This window comes from Prionailurus viverrinus, chromosome C1 (assembly GCF_022837055.1).
Source record: "Prionailurus viverrinus isolate Anna chromosome C1, UM_Priviv_1.0, whole genome shotgun sequence".
Taxonomy (NCBI): domain Eukaryota; kingdom Metazoa; phylum Chordata; class Mammalia; order Carnivora; family Felidae; genus Prionailurus; species Prionailurus viverrinus.
Genome location: NC_062568.1, coordinates 202,984,308 through 203,010,820, shown reverse-complemented (window position 1 = coordinate 203,010,820; position 26,513 = coordinate 202,984,308). Strand labels below are relative to the sequence as shown.

The 26,513-nt window shown below is 38.2% G+C and overlaps 1 protein-coding gene across 4 annotated transcripts in view; it reads left to right on the top strand.

The window, feature by feature from the left end:
• The window catches only part of SPEN (spen family transcriptional repressor), a 126,288-nt gene that overhangs the window by 87,324 nt on the left and 12,451 nt on the right, over positions 1-26,513 (top strand). For all 4 annotated transcript variants that reach the window (XM_047871579.1, XM_047871580.1, XM_047871578.1 and 1 more), the window contains 7 exons: positions 10,641-10,801; positions 11,444-11,644; positions 15,079-15,230; positions 18,403-18,528; positions 18,852-18,965; positions 20,038-20,151; positions 21,442-21,542. In XM_047871579.1, coding sequence (XP_047727535.1) covers positions 10,641-10,801; positions 11,444-11,644; positions 15,079-15,230; positions 18,403-18,528; positions 18,852-18,965; positions 20,038-20,151; positions 21,442-21,542 — 969 coding nt within the window. The remainder of the gene's footprint in view (positions 1-10,640; positions 10,802-11,443; positions 11,645-15,078; positions 15,231-18,402; positions 18,529-18,851; positions 18,966-20,037; positions 20,152-21,441; positions 21,543-26,513) is intronic.

Below are 26,513 nucleotides of genomic sequence, written 5' to 3'. Positions count from 1 at the left end.
TTTTTTTTTTTTTTGCTGTTCTATTGTTTTTAAAGGCAAGTTTAAACTTTTTATTTTTTTAATGTTTATTTTTTCACATGTGTGCTTATTCAGCTTTATTGAGCTGTGACAAATAAAATTGTAGTATATTTGAAGTATATAAAGTGATTTGATATATGTGTACATTGTGAAAGGATTCCCACATTTGACTTGACTTAATTAACACATCCATCACCTCACATATTTACCTTCTCTCTCTCTCTTTTTTTTTTTTTCCTTTGGTGAGAACACTTACATTCTACTCAGCAAGTTTCAGTTACACAATACTATAGTGACCAGGTTATACTTCAGATCCTCAGAACTTATTCATCTTACAACTGAACACTTGTGTTCTTTGCCAACCTCTCTCCACTTCCATCACCCTCCTGGCAACCACCATCTCTGTTTATATGGGTTTTTTCCTTTAGTTCCACACATAAGTGATACCATGCAGTATTTGTCTTTATCTGACCTATTTCACCCAGCACAATGACCTCTAGGCCCACCAATGTTATTACAAATGGCAGGATTTGCTTCTTTTTAAAGACTGAATAGTATTCCATTGTAGATTTAGAGATATACATATAGATATCTCCATAATGGTTTTTTTGTTGTTGTTGTTGTTGTTTTGACAGACAGTGTGAGTGGGGAAGGGCCAGAGAGAGAGGGAGACACAGAATCTGAAGCAGGCTCCAGGCTCTGAGCTCAGCACAGAGCTTGATGTGGGGCTCAAGCTCACAAACTGTGAGATCATGACCTTAGTTGAAGTTAGATGTTTTAACTGACTGAGCCACCCAGGAGCCCCATAAAGGCAAATTTAAAATGTCTTGGGTGCCTGGGTCGCTTAGTAGTGTCCAACTCTTGGTTTCGGCTCAGGTTATGATCTCACGGTTCTTGAGCTTGAGCCCTGCTTGGGATTCTCTGTTTCCCTCTCTCTGCTCCTCCCCCACTTGCTCTCTCTCTCTAGCTCTCAAATAAATAAACTTGAAAAAAATAAAATGTCTTCAAGTTTATAAAACAAAATACCCCATTAAGCTCTTTATTCAAATAGAAGTTTTACCAATTCTTCTGAACATGGTACTTTGGTGGGGAAAAATCTGATTGTGATACTAAACCACCACCCTAATCCCTAGGTTGAGAGTGAAGAAAGCTATTGAACTAAGAAACCATTTTAATATGAATAGAATATTTTCCATTGATGTAAACCTTACTAGAATATGGGATGCAGTATTGTATATTTCACCCATTATTTACGTGAAAACAGTTTTTCTACAAGAATTGTGACTGTTATTGACATGATAAAGCACATATTGTAAAAAGCTGTTAGCAGTTTCTCTTTTTATCATGTTTTCTAAAATTGAGTGACAGCTTCTTGAGTAGTCTAATTTTCAGAAATTGACCTTTTTTTCTTCATTTTTTTCTGTAAGTTTTGGAATTCAAATATTTTTATGAAGTAATAGTAATAAGAACAGTTCCTTTAAAGGATCCCATGTTTGAATTGGAGCTTAAAATTAGCATGTTGGGTTTTCAAAAAAAGTAGTTAAAGAATGTAGGCAGGGGTTTTCAATGTTGGACTATTCACTGCTCATGGATAATCCTTTTTCGTGGAGCTCCCCTATGCACTGTAGAATGTTTAACAGCAGCTTTGGCCTCTGTGCACGAGATGGAAGTAATAACCTTACCCCCACCCACAGTTATGACCACCAAAAATGTCCCACAGTCGAGGTAACAGGATGCATGAAATGCATGCAGTGTTTTTGTTTTTATAGATCTCTGTGATTTTTCAGTCAGGTTATTAGTGTTTAAAGTTCTGGAACCTGGGGCACCTGGGTGGCTCAGTCGGTTAAGCATCTGACTTCAGCTCAGGTCATGATCTCACGGTTTGTGAGCTCAAGCCCCATGTTGGGCTCTGTGCTGATCAGCTCAGAGCCTAGAGCCCGCTTCAGATTCTGTGTCTTCCTCTCTGTCTGTCCCTGCCCCACTCTTGCTCTCTCAAAATAAATACATAAATTAAAAAAAAAATTATTAAAGTTCTAGAAACTTAGAACAGCCATTCTTTTTTTTTTAATTTTTTTTTTTTTTTACATTTATTTTTGAGAGACCCGAGCACAAGTTGGGGGGGGGGGGGGCAGAGAGAGAAGGAGACAGAGAATCCGAAGCAGGCTCCAGGCTCTGAGCTGACACTGAAACATTAAAGAAGAAAGAAATAACCTTGTAGAATTTGCTCCAAAGGAATATTTTATCAGAAATTTCATTTTGGGGCACCTGGGTAGCTCAGTTAGGTTAGGCATCTGACTCATGGTCTCAGCTTAGGTCATGATCTCATGGTTTGTGAGTTTGAGCCTCATGTTGGGCTCTGCACTGATAGTGTGCAGCCTGATTGGGATTCATTCTCATTCATTTTCATTCATGTTCATATTCCCCCCCTCCCCCCCTCACACTTGTGCTCAGTCACTCTCAAAATAAACTGTAAAAAAATTTTACAAATTAAAAAAATAGAAATTTCATTTTACTCTTTGATACTGAGTTTAGTTAATACCTTCATTTTATGGAGCTTGGTGTGCTTTCCTAGGTATTAATTTCATTCATTTTCACAATTCCAATCTGTAATTTCTTACAGGCACATCCATTACGTATCGGGCACCATACTAGGTTCTGTGTTTGCAAAGATGAATTCATTACTGGTCTTTCAAAAATGAGTAGCTACAATATAGAGTGAAGTTTGAGGTAGACGTTATAGTAAAAGTAAGAAACCAGTGAATGTAGTGGGGTGGAGCGGGATGTCAGGAACAGCTACAGAGAAGACGGTTAACATTGGAGCTGATTCTTGAAGGCAGGGCAGGCAAGGAGGGACAGGAAGGTGTCTTCAAGGGGCGCCTGAGTGACTCAGTTGATTGAACATCCCACTGTTGATTTTGGGTCAGGTCACAATCGCAGGGTCGTGGGATCAAGCCCTGCCTTGGGCTTCAGGCTGCGCGTGGAGCCTTCTTAAGATTCTCTCAGAGCCTTCTTAAGATTCTCTCTCTCCCTTTGCCCCTCTCCCCTGCTCACACTCTCTGTCTCTCAAAAAAACAAAAAAAAAAGAAAGAAAAAAAATTAAAAAATAAAAGTGCCTTCAATAGGAATGGTATGGGCAATAGCTCTTATGTGCTTGCTGTATGCTAGGCATAGTGCTTATGCCTTTTATAATCATTAACTTGTTAAACCCTTACCACAACCTTCACAAGTATCACCGTTTACATTACAACAAAATTAAGGAGTAGAGAGGAAGTAATCTAACCAATGAGTTAATGTCTAATAAAAAAAAAAAGATACCCATGACTAGAAACTGATATATTGCTCTTTTTTAAGATTTTGTTTTTGAGTAATCTCTACACCCAGCTTGAGGCTCAAACTCACAACCCCAGAGAGTTGCATGCTCTACCGACTGAGCCATCCAGGTGTCCCCTGATACATTGCTCTTATATGGATAGATGATTAGTGGGTGGGGTAAGAGGGTCAAGACAAGGGAGTGAGAAGGATCAGTCAGAAAATTAGTTTGGGTCCAAGTTGTAAAGGATCCTCTCTCCCTTGTTGAAGAGTGTGGACTTTATGCTATAGGTATTTGGGAGCTATCAGAGATGAGTGGCTGGAGGTAGGTGGTGTAGCATAGACCCCTAGAGTTAGCAGGACCTTTGAAGGCCATGAGATCTGGTAACTCACTAGCTAAATTAAAGCTGAGAGAGACAAAAAGAGGTATCTTACTCTAGACCACACAGTTGAGTATTTCTTTCCCCTTTCTTATAAAAAGCAGAGTTATAATACTGAGGTTAACTCAGGTACATTAGAAGTGGTAGAGTTGAAAATGGAATTGGGATCACATCAGACTGCCTATTAAACTAGTGGCTTTTTTGTTTTTTGTTTTTGTTTTGTTTTACTTCCTGGGCTCAGGATCCTTCTGTATTCTGAAAGTATTATCTTTTGTTTATTGTAGTATTTATTGACATTTGCCATATTCGAAATTAAGACTTTTAATTTGAAACTTCTGTTTTTTATTTCATTTGATATGACTTTCTCACTCTCTCTTTCTCTTAGTAATTTGAGCAAAAATCAGTTTAAATTGGTCAGTGCCAAACCAGAAGTGGTTAGGATTGCTCCACCAACAGGAGGTAGGGTAAAGCAAGGAAATCAATTGATCAGTTGTATCTTTGCATTTGCCTTATTTGGAAAAGCTTCCTTGTCTGTTTGTGATGGGCTGTCTTTGTATTTGATTTCTTAACCTTGAGACATGTACAGGCTTAGGTTTTGGTTTGCTTACATAGCCTGTTTAAGGTATTAGAACCACCTCAGTCTAATGGCCTCCTTCTTTAATTAATTTAACAACTCCCCTCCCCACCCCCCACTTTTGGTCATCCTCTAATAAGTGAGAGTGGAACTAAAAATTTAGTATTAATGCCACTCTCACTAAAACCCATAGGCTGTGAAGTCAAGTCCATGAAAGAATTGTTTTTGCTGTTCATTTTGGTGTTGCATCTCATTTCTGTTTCTCCAAGCCTGGTGAGACCATCTGATGTGCTGCTGGTGGCTATAAACATGAATTTAAGACCCTTGAGAGAATATATATAGCCCACTAGGGAGACAGCAATAATGACTGTCAGTTGTATAATGCCAAAGATTGAAATATGCTCCTTAGGACCCTATGAGCCAAACCAGTTGAAGTCAAATAAATTAAAGAATGTACCTGGAGGGGCATCAGCCTGTTTTAGCTAGGTGGCCTGTTTGTTAATTTCTGATATGTGCTGTGATATCAGAGGTGTTGATCCAGGTACAAGCAAAAAGTACCTGTGTGGTACTTTGCTGTGGTACACTGTTCAGCCCGTAAGTAATCTAAAGCACTTCTGTTATCTCAAACCGCCTTAGGAAGAAATTCTAAGGACTTTTATTGTGCAGTTTTGTGGCCTTAGTGATAGATTTAGTGACAGTCGCCAGAGTTAAGGAACATTGTCTTCCTGTGCATTAACAAAGAAAAGGCAAGTAGGGTCAAAAGCAAAAGAAAAGCAAAAAGCAAGAAAAGGCAAAAGGAATAAAGGTTTCATGTTGGAGATGAAGATCTTCATCCCTGATCCTAGGGGAGCTGTTCACCTCAAGATGATGTCTGCTTCTGGGGAGGAACTTCCCTAGCCAATTTTAGAGCTTCAGCTGGTGTGATACAACTATTTTTTAAAACCAAAAATAGTGAGATGACTGGTGTTTTTTTATTTATCTTTGCTAATCTCTTTAAAGTCTGGTTTAAGTAGATAGATTCTCATAACTACTCTGTATTCAGACTGTTATTATAATTTGTGTGTGTGTGAAGTATATGAAGATCTGGCCTCACACAGATGTGTAATTGAAGTAAGGAGGACCTCACAGACCCCCTGAAAGGATACTGGGACCCCCATTGAAAGAACTGCTGCACTAAAAAACCATGATTATCTTGAACATTTGGACCTATGAGACATCGGATACAGAGGGGTTATTACCTGGTGTGGTAACACATCCCATTTAAGTAAGAAATTATATGATTTTCCCCTTCATTTCATGGAAGCATGAGGACAGTGGGCACGTTTTGAATTGCCAAAGCCTGATGGAAAAGCTGCATTTTGCATCTTTTTCCTTATTGATTCAAGCTTGTATATTATGTAGAGAGAAAATTATTAGCTTTCTGATAGAAGAGAGGTGGTTGGAAAATTGGCACTTGAGATTATATCTGCATTTAACAAACAGATCCTCCTAGACTGTTTTAATTGCAGAGTTTTCTAGTTGCTTTAATTGCTCCTTTTTCCATTTATGCCAGATTTTTGTTTCTTAACTTAATTTGGTTAAATGTTTTTTAATCTTTGAGCTTTCAAAAAGCCAACATAGGGGTGCCTGGGTGGCTTAGTAGGTTGAGTGTCCAACCCTTGATTTCGGCTTAGCTCGTGAGGTTGAGCCCCACCTCGAGCGTGGAGCCTGCATGAGATTCTGTCCCTCTGCCCTTCTTCCCTGTTTGCATTCCCTCCCTCCCTCTCTCTCTCTCTCTCTCTCTCTCTCTCTCTCTCTCCCCCAAATTAAAAAAAACAAAACCAACATAAGTAAATATTTATAATAATCAAGTGTTTACAAATACAGGGATACAGATGTTGATGTCTGTCATTAGATGCTGCTCTTGTGTATGAGCAAATTTAGCCCTGAGTCATTTTATAAATAGTATACCCAGTGCCTTGACATTTTCAGTGTTAAGAGTCAAGTGTTCACTGTATTTCTGTGTATAAAATGGCTGTAGGAATAGGGATGGTTGATTATTGGACACTGTAATTTGGGGTTAATGAATCCTGGCATCCCAGATTCTGTTCTCTTAATGTTATATCGAGGTTTCTGAGCTACTGCCCTCAGCCAGAGGGCCTTGCCCCTTCCCTGGAAGCCTAGGCCCTGTAGACACAGCAAGGAGAGACCTGTGAGATGGGGATTCTAGAGCTGTAGGTGCCACTCCCCACACAGGGGAATGGTTCGCTGATGTGGATACCTGCACTGGAGCAGAGCTGGTCCATCTGGGTGAGGCAGTTGGAGGGAGGCAGCAGGGTTACAGCAGGGCTCAGGGAGGTGGGCTTCTCCTCAAGCGGTGGCCTCCATGCAAAGGATAGGGCGCCCTGTCACAGGTTCTTACCTGGGCACTAACCAGTATCTTCCATATAGTTGTGTTGGTAGGCCACCTGCTTTCATGTATTCCTAATCATTGCTCGTACAACTGCATTGCCAGCTCAGGTGCCCTTTAGTACACCTTTATGTTCATTTCTTTTTATCTGTTTCCTGATAAATTGCCTTTTGTAATTTTTGGATTTTATTTTCCCTTTTATTGGTAAAACATGGTTCCTATAAAGATACTTACCATTAAAAAAAAGAATTGTCAAGTAACTAGTTGTTTGTTGTATTTCTTCATTGTGGAAATTTTTAGATCTACTTCTTAGTTTTCTTAGTAATCTTAGTGAAAAATTCTGCGCACATGTAAGAAGTAATTTAGCCTACTTGTCTTAGGTGTTTAAGAACAGTGTAACTAGGTTTCTTTTAAACTGTGGGTTATTTTTTTTCCCCAGTTCTACCATTTAGATGTTGAATTGTAATATTAATGTTGAGGGCACCTCGGTGGCTCAGCTGTTGAGCATCCGACTTCATGATCCACAATTTGTGACTTTGAGCTCCACATCAGGCTCACTACTGTCAGCATGGAGCCTGCTTTGGACCCTCTGTCCCCCACTCCTCTCTCTGCCCCTTCCTTGCTCACAGTCTGTCAAAAATAAATAAACATTAAAAAATTTAATATTGATGTTGAAAATGTAATATTGATGTTGAAAATGTAATATTGATGTGGCTTTATGAATTTAAAATTCACTTTCTTAAAACTTAGCTGATAATATCACTACTACTTTAAGACAATTTAGATTGGAATAGATTCTGACTAACTACTTTTGGCTTTCAAGAAAGCTTTGGTGAACGTTGTGATTCTTCAGTTTTGTTTTTTGTTTTTTTAATGTTTATTTATTTATTTATTTTTGAGAGAGTGTGAGTGGGGGAGAGGCCGACAGAGAGGAAGACAGAGAATCCGAAGCAGGCACCTTGCTGTCAGTGCAGAGCCCAACATGGGCCTCAAACCCACAAACTCTGAGATCATGACCTGAGCTGAAGTCAGATGCTTAACCGACTGAGCCCCCCAGGGCCCTGGTGATTCTTTAGTTTTAGCAAAATTATGAAAATAAGAATTTTCTAAAAATTAAAAACAACACAGCTTTGGGGCATCTGGGTGGCTCAGTTGGTTGAGCATCCGACTTTGGCTCAGGTCATGATCTCACCATTCTCGAGTTCAGGCCCCATGTTGGGCCCCACATCAGGCTCTGTGCTGACAGCTCGGAGCCTGGAGCCTGCTTCAGATTCTGTGTCTCCCTCTCTGTCTCGCCCCCTCTCGTGCTCTGTCTCTCTCTCTCTCTCAAAAATAAAATAAAACATTAAAAAAAAAAATTTTAAAAACGACACAGGCTTCTGGGCATTTGGGCCTTCTGTCAATTTAGTAGAACTGAAAAATATTTGGGGGTCTAAATTTGTGCCCCCATTTTGATTCATGATCTTAAAATCCATCATACATTTAACAGACCACACTGGAAATGCACATTGCAGATTAGGTTAGCGTATTGAAATGTGAACTCAAAAGTTGAATCATTTTATCATTTTGTAACGTTTTGTAAAGCTTTAAAACCTTTCCCTTTTGTAGTTACCACTTCAAATTGGTCAGCAGATAATCTGCCAGTTAAATTCTACATCTTGTTTCAAAATTAGTGTGGTAGCAGGGAATTCACCAAAATTGTGATGGCATTTATGACAAATCTAATTTCTATCATCATTTTGTACTTTAAAGTCATTGTTCCCATTGGTCACCTTGTTTTCCATTTTTATAACACAGACTTATCTAGAACTTGGTTTTTGTTGCCTCATGATTGTTTCAATGGCAGAAATTCTACTCTTACCCATATTTGTTTACCCACTGTTTCTAAGGAATTTTTGGTGTTTATAATATCAGTAGAATTGTAATTATTTTCCTTAATGGTTTTTTTGTGATTCATTGGAATTAAGTTGATATGTCATAACATATTCTATACTGTAATCAAATGGTGGCCTAGTCAGTAATCGTGTATTACTTGGAGTACTTAATACATAAAACAAGCATTTTTTCCCTTCTGTGCTAAAAACAGAAGATTACTTTTATTAACCCTTAATTTGAATGAACATCACTTGGTGCTGGTAGCCCTGCTTTTACTGAATGATCTAGGAAAAAAATTATTTTTATAGGGAAAACTGAAGCCTAGTCATGTATAGGAGGCCTGGCTGTGACAATCTGTGGTTCTGTCTTGAGACTTCTATCCCTAGTAGTTTGTATTTTGTAACTCAGATATGTCCTTTTGGATCTTACTGGCTTTGGTTTATTTCTGTTTCAAACTTACGGGTGCTCTGATAACCTTATCAGGCTTTCATTTTTGCCTTAACACGTGAGAGCTAAGTAAAAATGTTGTGTATGTTCTTAGTTATAGTACTCTGTTTTCTTACAGCATTTCTTAATTTTTAAAAAAGCAAAGGCAAATTTGCCTTAGTTCCTTGGTTGGATTTACTTATCTGGCTGGTTTAGAGATTGTATTGGCTGTGAGAGCTGCAGTTTTAGCCCAAATGACAGAAACTATCAGGTCTTCCCTGTAGTGTGTTCGAGGCGGATTAACCACCCCCCTCCCACCAGAGTTATTTGCTTAAAAGATAAGGCTTCCACAGTAGGGAGGGGAAGAGTGTGAAGCAAAATTTCAGAAACCTTTAAATAGCAGACCCTGTAAATAGCTTTTTTATTAATATATTTGAGATGTTAGAACAAAACCATGGCAGTCTTTGCTCGTCTGGTGCTAAAAAGAGACTTTCCTATTATTCATACAGATCTCAGACATCATAAATTTGTTTCGGTATCTCTCTCTCTTAATCTGAATGTGGTAATGTTTTCTCCTTGTCTTTCAACTGTCTCCCCCTTTGAGGATTGTATCAAACTGAAGAGTAATAAATTCAGTTTCATTGACTCATTCCTCACCTTTCTTACAGAGAAAAGAGCTTAAACCAACAAGACTCAAGTAATTTACGTAGTATTTCATTAGTCCCTCAAATATTTAAAAATTAAAATACCTAGGAAATTATTTTGGATGTTTTTGTTTTCTTCAAAACTAAGATGTCCCTGAGATGGCGGTGGTGGCAGTAGCAGCAGCGGTAGTAGTGATGACGGTGGTAACAGCAGTGCCACTTTGCTTGTTGATTGCTGTCAGAGTAGAAACTCAGTAAACCTGTGGGTTATTTTACTTCATAACCCTGCAAGATAGGTACTTTTATTATTTCCATTTTGCAGATGTGGAAACTAAGGCTTAGCAAGAGGTGAAGTTACTTGTCCAAGGATATGTGCTCTACATCTAAGTCAGGATTTGAATTGCAGTCTCTGAATCCAAAACCCATATATTCACCATGGTTTTAAAAAAGAAAAAAAAGAATTTTTTTCTTTCTTCCTCCTTCCTTCCTTCCTCCCTTCCTCCCTTTTGGAGAGAGTACTATCGGGGGGAGAGGGGTAAAGGGAAAGAGGGCGAGAGAGAGAATCTCAAGCAGGCTCCACATGGAGCCCAACGCAGGGCTTCATCCCACAACCCTGGGATCATGACCTGAGCCCCTGTCCAAGAGTCAGACCCTCAACCACTAGGTGGACTGAGTCACCCAGGCATCCCAATTCACTGTTCTTTTATTACCACCTTTAAGTGAACTGCATTTACAGGCTTAACTTCATTTGGAAAACGTTGTTCACATTTTGCACAGAATACAACATTTGTCTTTTGGGGGACTGTGGTGGTAGAAGATTGTTACTTTTGCTTCCACAGTCTCAGGCCAGTGTTTGTTCTGCCTTCCAAGGGGGGTGTGAAATAGAGTGTGGAGAGAGGGGAGGGTGTCCAGAAATCCCAGACCTAAAATGTAGATTGTTGCTTGTAATTATTGCCACTTGTTGATTTTTCAGAAATTTTATATGTATTCATTTTCTGTTTGTCTTTTTTTTTGCCCTTCTGCAGCACTGACTCCAGCAGTAGTTCAAGTGATGACTCCCCAGCCCGATCAGTTCAATCTGCAGCAGTCCCAGCACCCACTTCCCAGTTGCTTTCATCCCTGGAGAAAGATGAGCCACGTAAAAGTTTTGGAATCAAGGTTCAGAATCTCCCAGTACGCTCTACAGGTAAAGTTTTGGGTTACTGTACTTTCCTCTCTGCTACTGTTGGGGAATATGAGGCTGGGCAACTTAAATTCTGTCTTGTAGTGACAGCAGGCTTTCTTTTTTGTGGTTCATTACTATTTAAATGCCACGTAAGGAAAAGCAAGGGATTATCATAACTATGTAGTTTCTAGGTTGTTACGTGTATGAAGCTTGCATGTTATTTGTATTTACTATATCACATATATATGTACATATATACGTTATTGTGCCCATTGTATATACATATACAAAGATTGTGTGGTGAGTGTTATATGAAGAAAACACGTTTAGTTTTTAGTAAATATACTTGATTAAGTATTTTGATATTAGGGGAAATTTGATGTGAATTATAGAAATGCTATTTTCAGTTAATTTTATTATATTGGCCTGGAGTCCTGTGTTATCTGAAATAATTTTGGATATAAAACTATGATAGGAAACCCATTTCAAAATATTAACATTTTAAATGAGGAAAATTATGAATACCATTTTAGTTATTTTATTTAAAAGGTTCATATGCTAACAAAACTTAGGTCAAAAATCAAGTCAGAGATTTTGTAGCTTGTTTTAATTGTAACTGAACTAGAAAAATAAGCACCTTGTTTTTTTTGGGTGGGGATTTAGATACAAGCCTTAAAGATGGCCTTTTCCATGAATTTAAGAAATTTGGAAAGGTGACGTCAGTGCAGATCCATGGAACTTCAGAAGAGAGGTATGGTTTGGTATTCTTTCGGCAGCAAGAGGACCAAGAAAAAGCATTGACTGCATCAAAAGGAAAACTTTTCTTTGGCATGCAGATTGAAGTAACAGCATGGATAGGGCCAGGTAAGAGACAAGGAGGCTAATTTTTAGTAAGATTTATATTTCACCTTATGAAAAGGTCACATCTTACCCTGAATTGGGACACTATTCCAACTTTATTTGTTGACATACTTCCAATGTCTTCTGTTTTAAAGACTGGTTATATTTGTTTTTCAAGTTAATAAAATTATGTTGTTTTGGTTAGGGAGGGTGAAAATTGTTCTGTTTCTTTAAGGGAGAAATGCTGACTTCTAAGAGGCTGAAAGGCACAATTTGGCCCTTTGTTGAGTCCTGTCTTCCCAAAAGGATTGAGTTGAATGAGATAAGGAGATAGTTCTTTGGAGAATGACATCAGAGTTACCCTGAATTAAGAAACAGACGGACTTGCTACATTGATCGGAGGGACTAGTTAGACTGCTTTTATTTCTGTTATGCCCAGCACAAATTAGATCTGTTGTCCTAGTTTCCATGACCTTGAAAGCTTAGTGACAAAGAAAAGCAGGACTAAATCTTAAGAGTGTGACCCATTGAGAGTTTCAAGGGGACATTTTATTAGTTTGAATCTACCTGTAAGACCTGTTGTAAGGCAGGAAGTCTTCTCAGGCATGGCTCGGGTCAGTGTTTATCCTGTTTCAGAACCACCTATAGTGCAGACCTTTCACCTTGTCCCAGCCTAATGGTTCAGAATTCACATATTCAAGTTTGGGAACCTTCCAGTTTAAGGCAGCTTGTAAGTAAATTTGTGGAGAAATGTTTAAATTAGGCAGTCACATTATGTAGCTGAGACCAACTTTAAGACTTTGAGGGGTGCTGGCTCAGTTGGTAGAATATGTGACTCTTGATCTCAGGGTTGTGCGTTCAAGTCCCATATTGGCTGTAGAGCTTTATTTTAAAACAAAACAAAAACACACACCTAAAACTTTGAATGGAATTTTAGGGCAAACATAGCCTATTTTCTTACAATATTCATTGTTTTGACAGTTAAGAGGGAAAAAATAGAATTTCCCTGGTAAGATTGTGTAAATGTTATTTGTATGTATTAAAACAGGCACGGGGGCACCTGGGTGGCTCAGTTGGTTAGGCTCAGGGCATGATCTCACAGTTTGTGAGTTCGAGCCCTGTGTCGGGCTCTGTGCTGACAGCTCGGAGCCCAGAGCCTACTTCAGATTCTGTGTCTTCCCCTCTCTCTACCCCTCCCCCGCTCACACTCTGTGTCTGTCTCTCAATAATAAATAAATGTTTAAAAAATTAAAAAAAAAATAGGCACAGAGTTGCTAGAGGGAAGATTGTAAAACGTGCATAATTTTATGATAAACACAAGAATTCAAAGGGATTATAGGTAATGCCCTCATGTTCCCTCCTCTTCCAAGTTTGAGATGTACTCTCTTAAGTTATACTGAGCTAAGTACAACTCAGGAGTTCTTCTTTAACACATTCAGAACAGGTCACAATTGACCTAAGGAATAATATTTAGAATGTCATATAACGTATTGTAGGAAGTTGTTAGAGCCACATATAATTATTAAGTAGCGGGGATCTAATTCAGGGCCTTTAACAATAGATGGCCCTCAGATCTCCCAAGTCGTGGGGCTGGCTTGTCATTTTCACTGTAAAAAATGCATTTTACCTAATCAGTTAGCACCTGGGCTTTAACCACACCTGCTAGTGAAGATTTTGAGAAGTTTGGTTGGTTGAGGCGTAGGAAAGCTTGAACTTTTTCCAGGTTGGACAGCATGAAACACTTGTCGAATGGGATATTTGAAAGCAGTTGAATGCGAGTATGGAGACTTGGTTGGAATTGTTGTTGGATGGTTAAGTCATAAAATGTTTTGTACTGAAATGTATGGAGCTGATTGCTTCCTTAGGTCAGGGACCTCTTGTTAGATCCAAATCCAAGAAGCCCAACTTTGCATATAGACCCCAGGTGGCTTCTAAGATTGTGGTTTCTTAGAATTTCTGATTTTGAAATTTTTATTGAGCTATTTATTTGGTGGAAATGAAGCCAGTACATACGATTTTAATGGTTGCAAATTATGTTCTATCTTTCTGATTCTGCCTTTTGGAGTATAAACCTTAAGATGTGTCTGAATTATTTTTTCTTTTCTTTTTCATTTTTTCTCCCTTTTTAAATGCAATATTCCTAAATATGTGCCCTCTATTAGTTTCAAGAAGACCTAGTTGATCTTGAAATGAGATCTCCCCTGGGAGATATGATCAAAATACAGTATGGAGACAGGTACAGGAACCCTGGCAGTTTCTGGGTCCACTTGAGTCTCTGAAAGTACATATTCTTTGATGACACCAGTAAGATTAAGCTGAGCTGCCATTAGAGCAGTCAGACTGGAATCGGGAGTGAGGTGTGTTCTGTCTGAATTCACTCAGCAGCTCAGAAGTTGAATCTTTTCAGTATCAGTGTTGTTGGTGACATCAGTAATATTTAGTGCCTGTCTCTAAACAGTTTGTTTCAGTCAGTTAATTGTTAACTTTTTTGTGTGGCTTTGTTTTACATTAAAAAAAGAGAACATAATAGGCTGTGTATAGTTATTATCAACAAAACATTGAATATTCTGCGCTGGACCGTGTTTAAAATGGAGCTTTAGAGAAAGGTTGTGCTTGAATTAGACACTAAACCAGGGCTTTAATCATAAGAAATAGAAACCTTAGGAGTGGCGTGTGGTCTCCCTGTGTGTGTCATTGGGGCCCCTGTGGCAGCAGTTTCAGAAGTACTGCTCCAGTCAGTTTGCATACAATTACTCTTCTTGTATCTAAAAATCGCTACATTTAGATGGTTGGGCTCTGTTAATTAACAGAGATGCAAAATGCTAAATATTTTATAAAATGCTGAAAAGCAAATTAAGTAATGAAGCTGGCCTGTTTTCAGTTGAGTTTTACGTGTGTTTCAGATTGTAGTTTTATACTTCCCATTGAGAGCCTGCTGCAGAATTTTTGGAACCTAAGATTAGGCTTAAGTAATTGCTGTTTTTGCTGGGGTTTAAAATCTATTTCTGTGTTAGTGATTATTTTTAAAACAAATGAACTTAGCGGACAGAAATTCAGTCCACTTTTCTGTTTTGAAGATCAAAGAAAGAAAGTGTTACTTACCCCTAAGTTTTTTTGACAAGTTTCTTTAGCCTTTGGAGTTAAGCAAAAGGCAGCTATTTCTGAAGCTGTATAATACCTTTTCCAGATTGTATGGGTATTCACACCCAATATTTCAGAGATTTAGCTTCTTAAGTGTAGATTTTCCTGTGATATCTAAATATACATTAAAACATTCTTCTGTTTTGGGGTGCCTGGCTGGCTCAGTCTGTAGGGCATGTGACTTTTGATCTTGGTGTTGTGAGTTTGAACCCTACATTGGGTATAGAGATTACCTAAAAAAGAAAAAGAAAAAAGAAAAAAAAAAACCAAAAAACAACCCTCTTCTCTTTTTACTCTGCCCCCATCCCACTTAACAGAAACGGAAAGTGAAAATGAATTTCGTCCTTTGGATGAAAGGATAGATGAATTTCACCCCAAAGCAACAAGAACCCTCTTTATTGGCAACCTTGAAAAAACCACTACTTATCATGACCTTCGCAACATCTTCCAGCGCTTCGGAGAAATTGTGGTATGTTGTTTTTTTACAGTAAAAAGTTTTAGATCTTTGTCGTAAAACATAAAGCATAGTACAAGATTATATTTGGAAAGATGATATTTAGATGGTGTAACAAATACTTTTCTCATTTGCCCTGTGTTTTTAACTCCTGCTAAAAGATAGTCTGGCAAAACTCCTTGGGGGACTGTTTTATGTGTGTATATAAAACTATATAATAGGTATTTGTCTTTGTTTTATTTATATATATGTATTTTTCTATCCATTTTTCTTATTTTCTTTGTCCATCGAGTACTGTTTAAAGCCATATCTAGTCCTGTGGGTGGGAAGGAAAATAAAAGAAGAGAAGTCTGTAAGAAAGAAGCAGCAACTTAGTATAGGAGTATTGTGTTATCACAATTCACGTCAGAAGTACCTTGGGGGTTTACTGGAATGTGGATGTCATGCTGGAAGCTCAGTTCTGTTTTGAAATTTTAATTAGAATCACTTTTTATATTTTGCAAGTCATTATTAAATTTAGGAATTCGAAGGGTTTTTCTGTTCCTCGTGACTCAAAACTTGAGTCACTTTATAGTGAAAATAGTTTGGTTACAGCTTTGTACCCTTGGGATATATATACTATTTTGTTTTGTGTTTGAAAAAAATAGGGAAATTACTTCTGTCTTTCCTAGACTTTGTATTAGTAACAGCAAGAAAATTGTTGTGTATATTTGGACTTTAGAGAGTAAAAAAACGTGCTGGGTAAGAACAGTTACTGTTAATCTTTCAGGTGTGTGTGTGTATGTGTCTGTCCATCTATCCATCCTTATTTATACACTAATGTTGGAAGTAAAAATTCTTACTTTTTTTAAATGATACAATCTAGTGAATAAAATATTTGTGCTTGTAGTTGACCTAAACCTCAAAGGGACTAGGAGCAAGAGATAGAAATGGTTGGTACAAAGTAAGAAAAAACAAGCTATATATTTAGAGAAACACCAAAACATTCATTTTCCTTTCTTGAATTTCAGTTATTTTAAGTTCTTTTATCACACACCCTAATTCCAACCGTACTGCCTACTTAGATGAGTTCACTTACCTACCTGGGCTCCAACCTTTTCTGTGACAGAAAAGTTTTATTTATTTTGCTGCTTAGCATTTATGAGTCTATGAGTTGATAAAACTTTCAGATATACTTTTATTTGAATGTGGCTGCTACTTTGAATTTTGGAGGAGTGTAAGAAATTGTATTTGTGTACATAGATACATTTTCATCAGCAAGGTTGCTACAAATGGAGTGATTATAGTGTTTAAGATCCATGCTTAATAAGTGGCCATGTCCTATTCTGTTTGAAAACCATTATTCCATGTTTGCAATTGCTCACAAGGGTAACTATTTTAATGACACACAAACTTAGGGGAAATGGTCTGCTGCTTATTGATAGATTATGCTGTAGCTAGAAGAACCCTTGTAGTGAGCCTACCCACCAATATTCTTTGGAGACCATTTCTCTTAACATGGAGTTATTCTGGATTGTTGCGTTCTACATTTTGGTGAAACTCAGCTCCTATTTACCATTACTTAGAACTGTTTTGAGTATAGAGGTGCCTGGATGGCTTATGCCATTGAGCGTCCAACACTGAATCTCAGCTCAGGTCTTGATCTCAGGGTTGTGAGCTCAAGCCCTGCATTGGGCTTCTCGCTGGGGGTGAAGCCTATTTAAAAGAAAAAAAAAAAGAACTATTTTATGTATAAACTACTGCTTTTTTTAAGGATTCCTCAAACTGCTCTTCAAATGCATTATTCATTTTGCTCTGTTTCAGCTTTTGATTATTGGCTTATGACCCTTAAAAAGGCTTAAATATTGTGATTTACAGAATACTTTAGATAATTACCATATGGGTCATTATTGTTCAAGTGTAAGTTTTGCAATCCACGTATCTGGTTTCTCTGGACCATTTTCATGTGTAAGCCAGCTTTTTTACACCACCTTGTCTAAGTAGTGAAGTAGGCAGGACCAGAGTGTCATGCATGAGTACAGGTTTCAGTCTCTCTAAAGAATTGGAGTTAAGGGCACCTGGCTGGCTCAGTTGAAAGAGCACATGACTTTTGACCTCAGGGTCCTGAGTTCGAGACCCACGTTGGCTGTGGAGATTACTTAATAAATAAACTTAAAAAAAAAAAAATAAAGCGATGGGGCTTTGCCTTTTATAGACTGTTTCTTTAATCAAGGGATGGTGTTCTGATACATCTTCACAAGGTAGTTCAGGTATTTATATATTTATTCATTCTGGATATGAGAGATTATTACTATATATATCAGTCACCAGGCTTGGTTCAGTTAGATACACTGATACATTGAATGAGTCTTCTAATTTAGGATTGCATATTTTAAAAATTTAGGATCACTTTTTTGAAAACTTGATTTCTTTCTCATTCTTATTCTTCTCAGATACTGTATTTTAAATGGCTGGCCAGCCACTAATAAAGGTTTTTAGATTATTGCAGAAGCGAATTACAGTTTACCCTTGAACAGCATGGGTTTTAACTGCATGGATCTGCTTATATGTGGACTTTTCTTCTTATGATTTTCTTAATAACATTCTCTTTCTTCCAGCTTACTTTAAGGATATAGTATAATAACTTTTACAGAATATGTGTTAATTAACCATGTTATCAGCAAGGCTTCTGGTCAGCAGTAGGGTATGAGTGGTTAAGTTTGGTGGGAGTCAAAAGTTATATGTGGATTTTCAACTGCCTTGGAGGTGGGTGCCCTAACTAACTCCCTTGCCCCCAGACCCCTGTTGTTCAAGGGTCAACTGTATTTCTTAGGTTTTTATTAAATAGGCTGCCTTTATTAATCTCTGTACTGTTCCAATTTTAGTATATGTGCTGCTGAATCAAGCACAGCCTTTTTCTTCATAAATTTGTCTTAACACAGGTATTGTGAATTTTAAACTTTGAGTTTGCACTTTCTCTTCTGCAAAGAATTTCACAGAGGAAGGATTTCATGGTTGTGACTACAAATGCTGTGTTGTGTAGTCTTTCAGGCTATTTACAGTTGTATTACAATGTATGGTTTTAACTAAGAAAATGATTTTGGGGAATATGACTGTTTTGAGAAATATGCACTTTGTTTGGGCTTAGTTTATTCTGATTTATTTTCCTGTTGGCCTGTCACTAATTGGTACTAATTGGCTTTTTCAGGATATTGATATTAAGAAAGTAAATGGAGTTCCTCAGTACGCATTCTTGCAGTACTGTGATATTGCCAGCGTTTGTAAGGCTATTAAGAAGATGGATGGAGAGTACCTTGGAAATAATCGCCTCAAGGTAAAGGACTTTGCATAAGTTATTACACCGTTATGATTTGGAGTGTTTGTGTGTGTGTCTGTCTCATTATTTCAAATTGCAGTACAGTTAGATAACAGTAAAGGTGATATAATTCTCTGCACCCTCATCCTCTTGTACTGTAAGCTGAATTAGTACTTAGCCTGGCAGGATCACTCTTGTGTACATTTCTGTTTGATTTTAACCAGATGTTTCTCCCTTGGGATGATGGTTGATAAGATTCCTACAGAAGACAGATTTTTTCAGAATTCTGTAGTTGAATAATTGGTGACTTTACTAATAGAAATTTCACCTCTCCTATTCAGCTGGGTTTTGGAAAGAGCATGCCTACAAACTGCGTGTGGTTAGACGGGCTTTCTTCAAATGTGTCGGATCAGTATTTAACACGCCATTTCTGCCGATATGGTCCTGTGGTAAAGGTAGGTGGGAGGTTTTGGTGTTGGTGTCAGGTTACTTCTGACTCCCTGTTCTTGGAATTCTGTCCTGTCAGCCCCAGTTCTTAATGTTGACGTTTTCTTTTCTTTAAAAATTACTAGTAATTTGTTGTAGAAGGGCTTTTGCATCTATTAGCTTACGATGTGAGGAAGTATTTTGAAAAACTATTTTGAACTAGCCATGATGATTAATTTTGAAACTAATTTGCATGATACTGTTAAATAGAAGGTTTTTTAGAGGTTTTTATTATTTTATCTCACATGAAAATTAGTCTAATTATGTAGTTATTTACAATCACACAAATATGTCATTAGACTTTATTTTTTAAAAAAGAAGATGACTTTAAAGGGACGATCATACAGTGTTCATCTAGTCAAAGTTTGTAAGGTAACATACCCACAAACAACAGGAAAAGGGTCTGTGGGCCCCATTCCATTATGTGAAAGTAGAGTTTGAACTCCCTTCTTGAGAGCAGAGTTACACTGTGGTGGGCGTGGTGTATAATTTCAGCATTTCTTTAAATGTAGCTTTTGTTGTTTGGACAAATACACATCATAAAGACTGCTAGTATAAATGGAAAAATCCAGTAGCTTTAAGTTAATAATGCTTGTTTTAACCAAAATTCACTGAAATTTATTGGTGATTAACCAAAATCCACTGAAATTTATTGTTGATTCAGTGTTCTACATTTTTTTCTCTTTCAGGGGTGTTGATTTTTTTTTTTTTTTTTTTTTTTTGAGCCCAAACTACAAGAATGCCTACTTAAGTACACAGTACAGAACTTAGTCAACATGGAAAATAAAGAAAGACAAAATAAAGGCATAATGTACCTCAAGGCACAGTAGCCACAATTGCAAACAGTCCCTACACGTTTTATTATCTTCACTGGGAAAAGCCCTGACATTTTTTCTAGAATTAGAGAAAATGTTTGTTTGTTTTTGGTGTTGGTTTTTTTTTTTTTTTTTGGCAGTGTCCTTGTGACCTAAGATTTTCTTGGGACTGACAATGAGTCTAGTGGATGAGGCTCTTATTTGGTTTTTGTTTTGTTTTTTACAGGTGGTGTTTGACCGCTTAAAAGGCATGGCCCTGGTCCTCTACAATGAAATTGAATATGCGCAAGCAGCTGTAAAAGAGACCAAGGGGAGGAAAATTGGTGGGAATAAAATTAAGGTGTGCAGAATGACTAAACAGAAGTAAAACAAAATCGCATTGAGACCCCACCCTCTTAATAACTGGCATTTTGTGGGCGGCCAGCAAGGGACGTGGTTTACAGCAAGTGTGCCGTATGTCCCGTTCTTAAGGGGAACGTTACTATTTTTACATTTGGCTGCTTGAGGGCACAGGGTCATTAACCACAGAACCTTCCCTAAAAATTGTGTCGTTCAAGGAAATGTGCCTCTCCACATCCCAGGTACCTAATGCTTACATGTAGACTCTTGGAGCAGGCTGGCCCGCATTCACCTGTGGGTGTATGCATCCCAGGAACTTGAAGTGTCAGTCATTCCAGTTTCCGGAATGATCCTCTCTTCCTCTTTCCTCCTCTTCTAGAGAGTGGGTAACCACTGAACATACAATCTTTTGTCTGGTGTTTTTGTTTAAAAAACTTTGGTTCAGGAGAACTTGAAGAAATGTATGCACTTACTACCTATGGTGGTTCAATTGAAATAAGATATTAATAGATAAGAGGTATCATAGTCTTTTAATAATGACTCTGAGGCCCAGCTGTGAGTGAAGTTTAAATGTTTTATATTTTCTAACTGATTCCAGCAAATATACATATAGATTGCTGGATTTCATTGATCTGATTACTTGGCAGCCTAGAATCCTGATAGGTATCGTTTCAGTTTTCCATTTTGCCTTTTCCACTCCTTCAGTATTGGACTCAGGAACTTAAAAAAAAAAATTTTTTTTTTTTTCAATTTAATTTTTGAGAGAGGAAGAGAGAGAATGTGTGAGTGAGGAAGGGGTAAAGAGGGAGAGAAAGAATCCCAAGCAGGCACTGTCAGCATCAGAGCCCAGTGTGGGGCTCGAACCCACAGTGAGATCATGACCTGAACTGAAATCAGGATTCTGATGCTTAACCATCTGAGCCACCTAGGTGCCCCTGGGTTCTAGAACTTTTAATTATACTTTTTTATTGGGGCATCTGGCTGGATCAGGTGGTAGAACATAAGACTCTTAATTTCAGGGTCATGAGTTCAGGCCTTACAGTGGGCACAGAGTTTACATTAAAAAATAATAAAGTATACCTCGTTGTCAAGATTTGTATTGAATTTGAAAGAGATTTCGAGTTAACAAAATACAGTTCCAGTTAGGACTGTTTAACTTAGTTGAGATAGATTGCTCTTACTTAAAGTTTATCTAGAGGGTTGTGTTGGGAAGGATTTTCAAATCCAATAACACTTTCCATTTTAAAAATCTGAAACTTGAATCAAACACCTGCTATTCTTTGTTTTTAAGGTGGATTTTGCAAATCGGGAAAGCCAGCTGGCATTTTATCACTGTATGGAAAAGTCTGGTCAAGATATCAGAGACTTTTATGAAATGTTAGCAGAAAGAAGGTATGTATTTTTTTTCCCCCAAGCAATAAGGTATGTATTTTAAACCTATCAGCATAACTTGAATTTTAAAATTTCAAATACATAAAATTTATATAGAATTTTATTTTTCACTCCTTATTTCTAAATTCATCCCCCAAAAACTCCTTTCCTTTTATCCACCCATACAGAAACACAGGTTTATTTTTATGAATTCAGTTTTCATGTGGCTCAGGGGATTTAGGGTAACCTAAATACATTTCTCACTGAAAGCCCTATAATTTGAAAGAGTTACTATTTTGCTAAATTATAACTTTATGTACAAATATCCTGCCTTACAGTTTTAAATTAAATATGATAACATGTTAAAGGGCGTTACAAACTATTAAGTGCCCTGTATATTTATTTAGTAATGACAACATCCAGATTATCACCATGCATGTGCCCATACAATTAAAAAAATTTTTTTAAAGATTACCAAGAACTTTGTTTTGAATTCAAATCTTTTATTATTTTTTTTTTTAATTTTTTTTTTCAACGTTTTTTATTTATTTTTGGGACAGAGAGAGACAGAGCATGAACGGGGGAGGGGCAGAGAGAGAGGGAGACACAGAATCGGAAACAGGCTCCAGGCTCTGAGCCATCAGCCCAGAGCCTGACGCGGGGCTCGAACCCACGGACCGCGAGATTGTGACCTGGCTGAAGTTGGACGCTTAACCGACTGCGCCACCCAGGCGCCCCGAATTCAAATCTTTTAAATAATAATTTGTGAATCAGCCAAAGCATATATAAATTGGTAACTTTAGCAACATAAAAAGTAAACCTTATTTCCTGTTGTTGATTTTTTTCAGTCATGGTACTGTAGTACAGTATTTGATATTTTTTTTTCTGCTATTTGTAGGAAACATTGCAGTTCAGAATCATTTAAGTTCTTGGGGCGCCTGGGTGGCGCAGTCAGTTAAGCGTCCGACTTCAGCCAGGTCACGATCTCGCGGTCCGGGAGTTCGAGCCCCGCGTCGGGCTCTGGGCTGATGGCTCAGAGCCTGGAGCCTGTTTCCGATTCTGTGTCTCCCTCTCTCTCTGCCCCTCCCCCGTTCATGCTGTCTCTCTCTGTCCCAAAAATAAATAAATAAACGTTGGAAAAAAAAAAAAAAAAACAGAATCATTTAAGTTCTCACAGTTTGAACCACGCTATCTCTGTTAGCGTACAACTGCCCCCAAACTGATGATTGATTCTTTTTTAGACTGGATATGTTAAAAACATCGTAACATAGTGTCACCAAGTGCTTCAATAGCTGATCATATTTGAAAATGGAAACTATCAGGGTGTGTTACGGGAGGGGTGGGGGCGGTGCTCAGTCAGTTGAGTGTCTGACTCTTGATTTTGGCTCAGGTCATAATTGAGGTCGTGGGATCAAGCCCCATGTTGGGCACTGTGCTGATCAGTGGAGCCTGCTTGGGATCCTCTCTCCCCCTTTGCCCCTTCCTTGCGCATGTGTGCTCTCTCAAAAAACTAAAAAGAAAATGGAAACTATTATCCACATGGTCAGGCTGTTTGTCCAAACATGTCTCTGTGATTAAGTGTCCTGGAATGTTACCACTGGATCTCCACCCCTGTACGTATGCATTAAACAAAAGGCTGCGTGTGAAAAATGCCTTTAGACACTCTAGTTCAAGTATAAAAGGGGTTCTACAAGTATGAGTCAGATCCTGATTGTGCTGCCAGAAACCTGTTGAATACATTGATTCCCTTTTTACTGCATGTTTTTGGCACTTTGTTTTTAAGTTACAGAAGAAGGTATATAGTTTTTGAGTCCTTTCCTTGTGGAATATTGAACAACGTTCAGTGAACGCCGGGAAAGTTTTTTATTTTTATTTTTTTTAAAGATTTTATTTTTAAGTAATCTCTATACCCAAAATGTGAGCTCAGACTTACAACCTCCAGATCAAGTGTCGCACGCTCTACCAACCAAGCCAGCCAGGCAGCTGTGAGGAGGTTTTGTTTTGTTTTGTTTTGTTTGTTTTGTTTTGTTTTAATGAAAAATGTACCCCACAGCCAAATTCCCAAAAGCCTGAACTTCTATAAAGATTTGATGGTGTTTCACTTAGTAGACTGGAGTCCACAGCCCTCTAGCCGGAATGTCGGTTTCGATATAAGGTTTTTCTGTGTTGTGTGTGTGTGTGTGTGTGTGAGAGAGAGAGAGAGAGAGAGAGAGAGAGAACGCGCACACACTTGAGAGCATACATGTGCATATGCATGAGAATATATGTGTCTGTGGAAAGAGAAAAAAGGTCTCCACCCTGGCTCCCCAAGTAGCAGTTCAAAGTCATTTTTAACATTTTTAGTACTTACAGGAATTCTTACCCATATGCCAGTACGAAGTGTGTTGGTGGTCTGGTGGCACCTAAGACAAAACATCCATTAAAATCCTCTATGCATACATTAAATATTTTTCAAAGAATAGTGTCTTGTGAGGGTTGGATAATGCTGTGTGGGTGTTAATTTTTGTATATTACCACTTTTAAATTCACTCATTTTACTGACGTTCTGGCTCTGGCTTTGTTCTTTGGTTTTTACCCGTGGTTATTTATCCCTTTTGAATGGAGTTTATCTCCAAAGTAGGAAGCAGAAGGGTGTGACGCAGTTTTGCCCCATTTTTTTTTAGATGGCAGTGCTTATGGAGTGCACTCTTTGCAGTAGAACTTGAGGATATCTGCCCTTCATATAGAGTGGAAGGAAGCCATCCCACTGAATGCGTAATAAATGAATGAATGAAAAAATAGTTTACCTCTAATGGTAGTTTCCCTCAGGAATGCAAACAGTGACCGATTTGCATAGGGTTCTGCAGTTTAAAAGTAGCATTTCATTTATTCCTTCTTATCTTGTGTTACTTTTAGTGGAACCGAAGATCAGATCGCCTTGCTGATAAGGTCACAGGCTAAGACTTTAGTCTGGAGATAAACCCAGTGCTCCTTCCTGCTGGTGCATGGAGCTTTATACTTTACCAAAATGATTCTCAAGATAAATTTACAAGAGCCTATTATGCTTTAGATGAATTTCCCACCTACTTAGGGGAATTGGGATATTGTGCAGTCATGTGAACAGAGTTCTCAAAACCTGGCTTTTCCAGGTTCCTGAACACCCTTTTGTCCAAGGTTGAGTGTTGAGTTGTACTGTCTCTTACTTGAGTTCTTTGAGGACAGGAACACTCATTTCTTTTGGTAGTCATAAAGCCCAGCAAAATATGTGCAAAATCAGTATTTATTAAACTGAACAGTGCTCCAGCACTAACATTTACACATATACCTTCGACTTCTGTAAATATTTTCATATTTTTGGGTATAGTTGTAGTCTGAGTAAAACATCTCTCAAGCCTACTGTTAATGTGGGCAGTGAACTAGTGGCCATTCTAGGTGTCTTAATCATTTTATATTAGCATGAAAGTAGGGTGCCTGGGTGGCACAGTTGGTTAAGCGTCTGACTCTTGATTTCAGCTTAGGTCATGATCTCATGATTCATGAGATCGAGCCTTGCCTTGGGCTCTGTGCGCTGACAGCGTGGAACTGCTTGGGATTCTCTCTCTGCCCCTCCCCCACTCGTGTGCGTGTGCCTGCGCGCGCACATGCGCGTGCTCTCTCTCTCTCTCTCATATAAACATTTCTTTTAAAAAGAAAGCATACATTATATTTATGAAAATGGTGCTTCCTTGGAATTTATGGTGGCAATGAATTAGCCAAGTTCCATGCCTAGTAACATTTGCAAGATGGCTGGCTATTATTTAGGCAAAGACTGATTCCTGTGGAACTCTAAGAAAGACCATCTCAAAACCAATTAAATAACATAGGGGTGCCTAGGTGCTTCAGTTGGTTGAGTGTCTGACTTTGGCTCGGGTCACCATCTCGCGGTTTGTGAGTTCAAGCCCCACGTTGGACTCTGTGCTGACAGCTTGAAGCCTGGATCCTGCTTCGGATTCTGTGTCTCCATCTCTCTCTGCCCCTCCCCCACTCAACGCTCTGGTCTCTCTCTCAAAAATAAATAAACATTAAAAAAAAAAATAACCTAGATAATGTAAAAAAAAAATACTCTTTTTGGACTGAGAAATGCCATACAAATATATATAATAATGTGTGATGCTTCTAGTGTTTGGATATTAAGTCTTTAGATACTTCATTTGCTGTGGAGAGTGTATTGGAACAACACCCAGTAGTAGCTTTGACATATTTTCCTCTCCTCTCCTCCCTCCCCCCCCCCTTTTTTTTTTTGAGAAAGCATGTACACACGTATGTGTGAACAGGGGAGAGGCAGAGAGAGAGAATTCCAAGCAGCCCCCATACTGTTAGCATAGCGCCCAACACGGGGCTTGAACTCAAAAACTGCGAGATCATGACCTGAAAGAGACGCTTAACCAACTGAGCCACCCAGGAACCCCACTGACATATTTTTCTAAGGTTCATTCTTTCAATAGATATTTCAGTCCTTCCTATGAGTCAAGCACTGTTACAAGAGCTAGAAAAAATTGTAGCCAAGGAGACAAAGCTCATGCCATTAGGGGCTTAAGTTCTAGATTTTTGTTTCAGTGAGCCACTAATGGCAGTACTTTGTAGAATGCATGACCTGCTTGAGAGAACAAAAATGGAGAGTGAACGAGAGTGAAAGAATTAGTCTCTGTTATGGGTGAATTTCATTTTACCTATCATACATGTTCTTGTGTGTAAATTTAATCTTATCTTAAATGCCCCCTATAGGTCACTGTAAGAGAAAACCATGGTGAATTCCTTTACAATTGAGGAATCCTTTCACAAAGCTTGTAATCAGTTCATGGGTTGGGGAAAAGTTAACAATATGACTGAAGGTCTTCACATTATGTTAGGAAAGTTCTTACAAATGTTATCTTATTTAATCTTAAGAACCTTCTGAGGAAAGGTTACCATCATTTTACAAGTGAGGAGACAGCCTAGGGAGACTGGCCCCCAGCATGCTTTTTTAAACTGTGA